The sequence below is a fragment of the Enhydra lutris genome, unplaced genomic scaffold (assembly GCF_002288905.1).
Source record: "Enhydra lutris kenyoni isolate GAN:26980312 unplaced genomic scaffold, ASM228890v2 scaffoldscaffold34, whole genome shotgun sequence".
Lineage (NCBI taxonomy): Eukaryota > Metazoa > Chordata > Mammalia > Carnivora > Mustelidae > Enhydra > Enhydra lutris.
This window is the reverse complement of record NW_019154118.1, coordinates 16,253,238-16,263,284: the sequence shown is the minus strand read 5'-3', so window position 1 is coordinate 16,263,284 and position 10,047 is coordinate 16,253,238. Positions and strand designations below refer to the sequence as shown.

The 10,047-nt window shown below is 57.4% G+C and overlaps 1 protein-coding gene across 1 annotated transcript; it reads right to left on the bottom strand.

Annotated features, from left to right (window-relative positions):
• Nucleotides 1-1,039: 1,039 nt before the first annotated feature.
• On the bottom strand, nt 1,040-8,254 carry LOC111153819 (FXYD domain containing ion transport regulator 2). Its single transcript, XM_022513071.1, has 5 exons — nt 8,236-8,254; nt 2,951-2,989; nt 2,692-2,766; nt 1,241-1,277; nt 1,040-1,064 (listed from the first exon to the last, which is right to left on the bottom strand). Exons 1-5 carry the CDS (start codon nt 8,252-8,254, stop codon nt 1,040-1,042), a joined length of 195 nt encoding a protein of 64 aa, XP_022368779.1.
• Nucleotides 8,255-10,047: the final 1,793 nt, after the last annotated feature.

Sequence of the window (10,047 nt, the reverse complement as noted above, 5' to 3'; positions counted from 1 at the left end):
TCCACTCCCTGGCCCTGGGATTAACCAAGGCAGCACCCAGATGGGTGGAGGAGAACAGGTGCAACAGGGGTCCCCAAGCCCCAAGAGTGGAAAGGGAGTGGCCTGAGCTTAGCACCAGGGTCAGGAGGTGGGTAGGGAGAGAGCGTGTGCTGAGGCGCCCACCAGCACCCGTTAACCCACCCATCGTGGCACGCGGGTGCTCAGGGGAAGTGGCATCCTGTGGTCACAAACAGCTATAACTTCAGCTGCTCAGGGCGCAAGTGCAGGAACTCCCAGCAGAGAGCTCCAGTAGCAGCACCCGGGCCCTGCGCAGATACCCGAGCAGGACCCAATTGTCATTGACCTTCACACTTCCTGGCTTTCTCTCTGCCTGGCGTTCGGAAGGCAGGCTGAGTCCTCTGTCCTTGGGGCTCCTCGCAATTCAGGGGGCAGGCAGAGGCCTGCGGATGGTGGTACTGAACTCCCTGTCCAAGGAGGCAAGGGCACCTGAGCAGCTCATTGAAAACCAAGAGACCAGACTGTATCGTACTCCAGCTCAGGAAGGCGAGTCGGTCATGGCAGGTACGGGAGCGGAGGAGGGAGGGAGACAGGCCAGGGAAGGAGCTGTCTCTGAGGCTAGTTTTATTATTAACATGAGGCGGCCTGGGGTGGGAGGAGGCCATGCAAACCCAGGGGTCACATGGAGCTTCAGCCTGAGGGCCTGGCAGTGCTGGGGACAAAGGTCTACAGCTCAGGGAAGGCTTCCCAAGGTTCCCCCTGCAGCAGGGATACAGCTGACTCTGCAAAGACAAAGACAGGTTCTAGGTAGCAATGGCGGCAGGAGTAGGGATTTTTCTTTTATTCCTTATTCATTTCACTTTTCTCTTTGCCTCCCTGCCTTGGCCACACACACCACACCAGGCACTCGGCCATCAATGGAAAAACCAAAGTGGGTAGCAGACCAACTGGCTGGTGGCCAGTAGACCCTGAAATCCTCCCTGCTCCATCCCGAGCTCTCCCTGGCTCCCTGCTCACCTGTTCCTCCCCAACTTACCCGTCATTACAGATCGTCACCATTGACTTGCCTGGGGTCGGGGAGGGGAAAAGAGAGGGAAGAGGTCAGAGGAGGAGGTCGCCAGTCTCAGGGTCCCTGAGGTCAGGGACCCCTCCTCACAGGCTTTGGAGATGAAAATCCTTGGCCTGTGCCTCTTTTCCCCCCCAGTGTCCCCACCCCATTCAGGGGCCCTAGGCCGGCACTCACCGGTGCTTCTTTTTGCCCCCACAGCGGAGTCTTTTGCCTTGAAGAGAGAAAGATGAGTTTCCATCAAACTCTTGCTTCCAGGGAGAGCGTCTCTGCCCTGAAGGGGGCAGCACGGTAGCCTCTACTCCCTCCTTCCCACCAGAGCCACAGGGGGACCATTTCTGTCCTTATACAGGGCTGGACCATAAGCATTCTGTTAGTCCATCTGTTAGTCAGTCAACAAACATTTGCTGCAGCCGCTCCGTGGTAGACTGTGAGCTCACCGAGAGCAGGGGCCAAGCCTGGGCCATGGTGGGGCCCCTGGCACAGGGCCGAGCACACAGTAGCTGCTCCATACGCTCTTGGAGGAGGAGGACTGCAAGTCCAGAGCCAAGATCTCTGCTCAGGCCTGTCTGCCTCCCGCACTTGTGTGCTCGACCTCGACACAGTGCTGCCCGCAAGACACTTCCTGCTGAGCTGGGGAGAAAGGCCATGTCTGCAGACAGAAGCCCCCCGATGGAATGGCCCCAACCATGGAGGCGTTAGAATCTCAGGATTGTGTTTCTGTGTACTTTTCTTCTGGTCGTACCAAACCAAGTCAATAAGCATTCACTAAGCCCCTGCTGTGTACTGGCTGGGACTGGGGATATGCAAGGAAGCTTCTCTCCTCCAGAACACTCTAGGCCTATACCTGAGGGCTTCCTTGGCTGCCGTGCTAGCCCAAACTGTATGAGATAAGTTGGATCATCCCTATTTAACAGATGAGCAAACAAGCCCAGGGAGTTAGGGATCCGCACCCAGTAAACTAGCTGTGGGCTCAAATGCCTCTGGCTCCCAGCCACACTTGCTCTCCAACAGTCTGTGGGGTGGGGTGGGGTAGGCGGGTGGACACCCTGGGTTCAGCTGAACTCGGCTCGGCTTCTGGTTGGCTGTGGAACCCTGGGCAATTGGCTGCACCTGTCACAATGGGTAGCTTTCCCTCTGTAAAATGGGACAGTAATCTCAGAGTTAATCTCAGAGTTGCCGAGATTAAATGGACTGAGATGTTGCTCACACCAAGAAAGGAAAGTGCCCAGATCTGGCTAAGGGAGGTATCCTGTGGGGGTTGGTTCCCTTCCCTGGCTTGAGCCCCGTGTACACTGGAGGGTCCCCTGCGGGACGCAGCCAGCTCTCCCCTCTCAGCACCTCCTCCCAGAGCCTCCAGAGGGCGCACTGTTGGGAAAGGAAACTTCCTTTGTGTGACCCAAGGACCAGGCAGGGAGGCATCCCATGAAGCCTGTGTCCATCAGAGTGTGGGTCAGTTCCCACATCTCGCATGGGGGAATGGAGGGGAGCAGAGAGACTCACTTCCCTTCTGGGATCTGGGAAGAGGGTGAGAAGGCTTTCCCCACCCCCACCTGGGGAACCCCTGATCAGTGGCTTTGAGAAGAGATATGGCCCCGTGCAGCAGCCCCTTCCGACAGCCCACTTACTGAGGATGATAATGAGCCCCACGACGAAGGCCAGGGCAGCAAAGATGAGGCCCCCATTGCGGACAGTCTCATAGTCTGAGAAAGGAGAGGGCAAGGAGGTGGAATGGGTCTACCCAGGCACCCCTCCCACAACCCACCCCTGCAGCAGCCCCAGGCTACCAGGGGAAGATGGTGGCCGTAACCAGGGGATGCCAGGAAGCAGGGTCTGTGGGGGATAGCAGGCTCAGGAAGGGTGGGGAAGGGGACCCACCAGGCTTACCGTAGTAGAATGGGTCCACTTCCCCCTTGGGGCTGCCACCTGAGGACAGAGCCAGAGGCAGGGTGAGCCAGCCACAGAAACAGTGGAACTCCCATCCTTCCCTCCCAGCCTCCCCAAGGGTCTACGTGTGCAAGAGGAGGCTGGTGGGCCTGCTAAGGCCACCGCCAGTGGGGGCATCTGTCCTGGGCCACCTCGAAAACCGTCCACTTGGGACCAAAGACCAAGCATTCAAACAGGGTGCTGTGCTGCCTGGGGGGGGCCTCCGGCAACTCTGGGAGGGTTGGATCTTTCCTCCCCTTGTTTCCTGCAACTGTAAGCCAGGCCATGGGAGACATTTCCCATAGCCTCCCTCCACGGGACTAATCCACGGCAAGATGTGTCGCAAATGCTTGTGGAATGAATGAACGGAGGGGCCCTTCACTTCCACTGAACAGAAGGAGAAAACTGAACCTGTTTAAAGTCCCCCATGAGAGCTGGGGGCAGAACTGGGTCTTAGACTCAGGTTTCTGGATTCTTCTCTCTTAGATTTCCATCCTCAAGGGGAAGCAAATTCTTTTAAGAAACATTAATGTAGGGGCACCTGGGTGGCTCAGTGGCTTAAAGCCTCTGCCTTCAGCTCAGGTCATGATCTCAGGATCCTGGGATCAAGCCCCGCATTGGGCTCTCTGCTCACCAGGGAGCCTGCTTCCTCCTCTCTCTCTCTCTCTCTGCCTACTTGTGATCTCTGTCAAGTAAATAAATAAAATCTTAAAAAAAAAAAGAGACATTAATATATAGTGTTTTCCACATGCCAGGGGAAGGCTTACAAAACGTGAGCTCATTTTACCGTCATAAGCACCCGTGAAGCACTGATACGATTCCAATACAATCCCTAGAAGCTGGAGGCACAGAGAGGTTAAGTAATACCCTCACAGTAACCCAGCATAAAGGGGAGAGCTGGGATTTGAACCCAGGCAATAGGCTGCTAAGAATCTAGGTACCTAACCCCTTTGCTACATTGCCTCTCAGATGGTCAGAAGGCACAAAACATTTCAAGGCCATATATGGCCCAGTCCCCTGCTTCCTGTGCCGTTAGCCCACCCAAGCTGGAGCTGCTCAGCACCAGAGGTCACAGCTCTGCCCTCCAGCCCTGGAAACTGAGCACACTGGCCTTTGGGTAGCCCGAGGGTGCCTGGCCAGGGCTTTGCTGCTATGGTGGAGGGTGGCCCCCCTTGCCTACCCTGCTCAAGCCCTACCTTGGCACCAAGGAGGCAGTGTCTGAGGTAGAAGTCAGCACCTCCCAGGTTGTGTTGAACCTGTGGGGTGGGGGACCTGGGGGACCCAGTTGTCCCTAGTGCGGCCTCCCTGGCCAGAAGGGGCCAGTGCTTGGGCCTCTAGGGGGGACTCTGGGGACCCAGGACCTGTCCCCATGCGGGAGCCCATCAACCTTGTCTCCCGGATTCAGTTTAGGTCTTGTTCAAGGTGACAGAGGGAGTTAGCCCCAGAGCCATGAGTAGACAGGTGGCTCCCGTCACCGAGAAACGGCCTCCTCCCTCATCCCTTGTCTTGAGCCATTCCCAGCCCAAATCCCTCATCTTTTCTAGGTCCAGCTCAAAGCCCACCACAGTCAACAGAGGCCCCTGTTGGCCTCCAGGCCCAAGTCACCCCCATCACGGGATCTTTCTGGGGGTGTCCCACACTGCGGGGCTCTGGCCCCAAAGCCAGCCTAACTCCCTTCCCCTCCTGCTCTGAGCTCAGGTAGTTTGGAAAGATACACTGACCTAGGACAGGTGCAATCTTATCGTCAAGAGGAGAGCTCATCCCTGCCCCAACCCCAGCTCTAACCTGGCACCCCAGGTCCTGCCATTCAAGCTATATTCCTTCAGACTTAGCACAGCATCCCCTTTGCAAAGTAATTGTTTTTGAAATTGTCTAAAGAGGCTGGCAAGTTTGGGGGAGGGGTGCTGGGGTCTCTGGAAGGCAAGGGTTCCAGGGGTCCAGCTCAACCCTCCAAAAGTGGTCCAAGGAGAGGCCACCGCCTGCTTCACGCACATACACGCACACTCACCGTCGCCCGTCGCGGACCCTGCCATTCCCCTAGCAGACTGGGCTGGTGCCTCTCCTGCTCTGCTCTGGGGAGAGTGCTGGGCAGCGGGGAGACCAGGGGTGAGGTGGGGGGGATTAAACATTAACAGTGCAGGTAATATTTGCCCTAGTCACAAGAGAAGACCCAGGGTGAGTGGAGGGGCTCCCTCGGAGGCAGGAAGAGGTGCGGGGACAGGCAGGGGCAGGGAGGAGCGAGCCAAATCCCTCCCGAAGGAAATTTCCAGAGAAGGGTTGGGGACCGGTAGGCCAGTGCTCTTCCTCTAGCCAGAGAAGCCGTGGCTGGGGCTGGGGCACAGGGGGGACGTGGGACTTTCAAAATATAGTCAGTGTCCACCAGAGCTTAAGGGGCCACATCCGGGGTTCAGAGACACCCCCCCAGCAGCTGCCCACCTCCCCAACCGCTGAGGAGACAAGGGCTTCAGCAGCTACTTCTGACCCGGCGCCCAGGGCTTCCCTGAGACCGTCCCCAGGCCCCTGGCCCGCTCCCACCTCACCGCCCACCCCAGCCCACCACGGCTGCTGCTGTCCAGGCTTCCAGGGCTGAGCCACACCCTTCCTGTTGTTTCCTTCACCCCTCGGGGCTGCAGCCTGCAGCTCACATGCTGCTGTCACAAAGGCTCCAGTCATCCTTAACTAATCCCTCTCTCCCTGCCGCCTCTGGCATTTTCCTTCCACAGGCTGGCCGCTCCTATTCGGGGTTCCCAGGTTTCCCAGTGTTGCCCCATTGGCTCCTTCGGGAAGGGGCTGAGTCGACCACCTGGAGAAGGGCTTGCTTTTCGGACCCACAAAGCACTTTCCTACCTAGTATCCCTTTGTGCCTTGTGTTATTTCCCATTTTACAGATGAGGCAGCTGAGGCCCCGAGTCACAGAGCCAGTGAGGGGTGTGTTGGAGGACGCACAGGCAGGCCTTGGGCGTCAGGTGCTTTCCCACACCTCCGAGGCGGCCTCCCGGCTCTGTGGTGGCCTCTTTCACCTTGGAGACCCCTGGGCTGGGTACTCCATGGGGGATTGCATTCCTGGCTGAGTTCTTGTCCATTGAACTGGCCTCCAGAACAGGCCAACGCTCAGTGGTAGCCAAGGGCCCAAAGCCAGCCGTCGGCGTCCACCGAGGATGGGCTGGTCCTGCCGAAGGGACCTAATCCATCTGTTACTCCCCCTGGGGTGGTTGCAGGGGAGCAAGGTTTGAGTTCACTTCCTGGCCCCTCCATCTGCTAAGTAAATGGCCTCTGCCCAGTTACTGAACCTCCCTGTGCCTCGGTCTTCTCGTCTGTGAAATGAGAGTACTCCCTGCTTCAGGGAGTTGTCATGCGGAAAAGGCAGATAAAGCTTGTGAAGAGCAGGGCACACAGCCTGGGACACAGAGAGTGTCACTGTTGTCGCTGTCGTATTTGTGCTCACCGGAAAATAAAGGGCGCTCAGCTTCAGTTGAACATTAACCGTTGGATGCAGGAAAGCCAACCCCCTCCAGCGAAAATCAGCACGGGTGGGGGTGGTGGGGTGAGGTAGAGAGAGAACATCACGGCTGCGACCAGGAGCCTTGACACCCATTCTGCTCTCTGCTTTCAGAGCTGAGCGATGAATATTCATGAGAATGATACAGCCCAGCTAATGCTTAGTAGGGGCTGACCCTGTGTCAAGCTCTTCACTTATTTATTTTTAGTATATGTGCTGCCGAAGCGAGCACTACTTATTTTTAAAAAGATTTTATTTATTTGTTTGACAGAGATCACAAGTAGGCAGAGAGGCAGGCAGAGAGAGGAGGAAGCAGGCTCCCCGCTGAGCAGAGAGCCTGATGCGGGGCTCGATCCTAGCACCCTGGGATCATGACCTGAGCTGAAGGCAGAGGCTTTAACCCACTGAGCCACCCAGGCGCCCCTCTTTACTTATTTTTAAGATTTATTTATTTTGAGAGAGAGAATGAGAGCAAGGAAGCAAGTGTGCCTGAGTCAGAGGGAGAGGGAGAGAGAATTCCAAGCAGACTCCCCGTGAGCACGGAGTCCATGTGGGGCTGGATCCCACAGCCCCGAGATCACAACCCGAGCCGAAACCAAGAGTCAGATGCTTCACCGACGGCACCACCCAGGAGCCCCTTGTCAGGCTCTCGGTAGGCGCTGCCCCGCTGGACCCGTGTTCGCTCCATTCTACAGATGAAGAAGCAGAGGCTGATCATTTGCTCCCCGCAACGACTGCTGGGGGCGGCCAGGGCAGGGCCAGGAGGCCCACTGGGCAGACCAAAAAGACGGAGGGCAAGGAGCTCGAGGGATTGGCCTGGAACATCCTGAGAGTGGCAAAACCAGGTCTAGAAATCCAGACCCCCAAGGCTGTGCTCCCAAAGCTACTGTCGCTCTCCACACAGGACGCCGGGTGCCTGTTACTACGTGTTCTCTCGGTAGCTTAGTGCCTTTGTCTGTCTTTGTAAGCTACTGCGGATTCTATGTGCAATAATGGATATTAAAATGGGTGGAAAGGTTGGATAGATAGATGGATAGACAGATGGATGGAGGGAGGGAAGGAGGGAGAGAGGCAGAGATAGTGGCAGAAATAGGAAAAACAAGTTGTTACCTGCATTTTTAACGCTACATGCGAGGCCCTGTTCTGAGCACCTAATAAGAATTAAGCCATGTAGCGGCACCTGGGTGGCTCAGCTGGTCAAGTGGCTGCCTTCAGCTCAGGTTATGATCCCAGGGTCTTGGGATCGAACCCCATGTCAGGCTTCCTGCTCAGTGGGGACCCTGCTTCTCTCTTGCTCTCTCTGCCTCTGTGTGTCAAATAAATAAATAAAATCTTAAAAAAAAAAAAAGAATTAAACCATGTAATCATCACAACAGCCCTGAGGTAAGGAAGCCCTCATCAGCATCCCCATTTCATAGATGAGGACACTGAGGCACAGAGTCAGGTAAACAAGATTTGAACCCAGCAGCCTGGCTGCAGACAGACAGGTGGCTAGACAGACAGACAGAAAAGGAGGCTGGTAGACAAGCGGTCTTCCTAGTTCCTGCAGCTCCGAGATGCTCAGGGCAGAGATTCCCCCCCACACCCAGGACTCCACCTTGAGATGCCCTTGTTTAGAAATCCTGCCTATCCTGTCTTCCACTTTCCCTGCCTTTTGGGGGAGCAGGTGGCTGCACCCGAAAGTGAGGAGGGGGACACCTGTGTCCGAGTCTGAGTAGGCGGGAGGCAGGGGGTTCAGGGAACTCACCCAGGTACCACCTGTCCATGGCAGGAGCCCCAGGCGTGTCCTTGGTGGCAGAGAGCAGCGAGGCGCTGGTTGCCGAAGGCCTGGCTGGAAAGTGTGGCCCTCCCTCCCTCCCTCCACACCTCATCGGGGCCCCTGGGCAGGAAGAGACAGAGTCGGGGAGGAGGGGCTGGCGAGGGAGCCCACACCTTGTGCCTGCCTGCCAGCGGGGACGGGCTGGGGCCAGGGATCCCAGCCAGAGAGTCTCTGACTTCCCCCGGAGGAAGGGAGAAGCTGGGAGCCACGGCCACTGGCCCCTCTGCCCCTACAGGAGAGACGCCGCAGCCAGCGCCCTCCAGGAAGCCCGGGGTGCCTGCCAAGGTCACCCTAGCGGTGACTGAGGGAGACTCCCAGGGCCATTTGTGGGCCCCCCAAGACTTCCCTCAGCTGTACCTCCACCCTCCAGCCCACCGGGTCTCCGCCTGTATCGATCCTGCCCCCGGGTCTCATCCTCAGCTGGGCGTCTCCTGAGATAGGTCAGAATGGCCACAGCCCTGGGCAGCAGCCCCTGGGCGAGGCGGGGGTCTTTTCAAGGCCCCCGCCCAGAGCCTGAGCCTCCAGCTGCAGGTAGTAGGGCCGAGATGGGAAGCAGCTGGGGGCTGGGAGGGGGCACTGGTGTGGAGCGGCTCCATGGCAACCAACCCAGTCTCACCGGGGACCCTCCCAGCGTAGCCCCCAGTGACTTACCACGGGCTGTGATGTCAGACTGCCCGCCGCGCCCCAGCGGCCCAGCCGGAGATAGTAGTAGCCTAACGAGGCCCCTGAGGGTGGCTGGTCGGTGCCAGAGGGGGCACGGCCGGAAGAGGCCGAGTCTCTGTTCCCCCGCACTTGGGCCTCTGGTGGCCTGGAGAAGGTGGCCGTAAGCAGGCTGGGTACGGCTCACTCTGGGCCCCTCTGACCACCCGTTCCAGCCAGAGAGAGGACAACTTGCCTCCTATCCCTCCTTAGAGGAATCTCCTGCCCCTGGGGCGGGGGACGGGGGAGGGGATGACTAATTACCCCACAGAGAGCCACCTCCTGGCTGGAAGACTCTGGAAATGGAGAAGGGCAGGCCTGGGAGGGGCATGATCTAGAGGGGCTGAGGTCTGTCCCAAGGACACCGAGGGTCCTGCCTGCTGGCCGAGCTGCTCCCGTGACCCAGCCTTGCCACACGTTCCCAAGTGGAAACCTGCATGTTCTAGACAGCTCAGGGCTGCCGAGCTGAAATTCTCCAAGCCAGGCACTTGGAGAGATCTGGAAATCTCGGGGCTAGATGACACTTGAAGAAGTTACCTGGTCCAAACATGTCAGTGGTTTAGAAACGTGAGGATCTCAGCCACAGCCTTTTCACACCCTCCCACAAACACACACATACACACATAGTGTGTCCCCTACCAGCCCCTAATGCTGCAAAGGAAGGCATCTTGATCCCAAATGGAGACCCTGTGTCATGGACTGGCTAACTAGAAAGGGCATCCAAAGTCATCCTACCCATCCTTGTCTCTATAAAGGGCTCACTCTTCTGCTCCAACCCTTTGAGGGCTCAAAGTGTAAACCATTCTATACTGGCCCCAATGACATCTTTGACCTTGTTTCCAACTTTACTGTACCTTCTCTCCACTCCAGCCATACTGATCTCCTTGATGCTCTTCTAACCCTCCAGGCATGCTCCTGCCTCAGGACCTTTGCACTAGCTCTTCCCTCTTCCTGAACATTCTTCCTCCTGAGAGCTTCCTGGTTAGCTCCGCTCATGCCTCTCTTCATTGATTGACTCAGAAGACCCTTCCTGGCACCCCA

Coding starts and splice junctions, on each gene's coding strand:
- LOC111153819 (XM_022513071.1), bottom strand. Junction 2,767..2,950: donor AGTGGACCCATTCTACTACG/GTAAGCCTGGTG, acceptor CTCCTTTCTCAG/ACTATGAGACTGTCCGCAAT. Junction 1,278..2,691: donor GGGGCTCATTATCATCCTCA/GTAAGTGGGCTG, acceptor TCTCTCTTCAAG/GCAAAAGACTCCGCTGTGGG.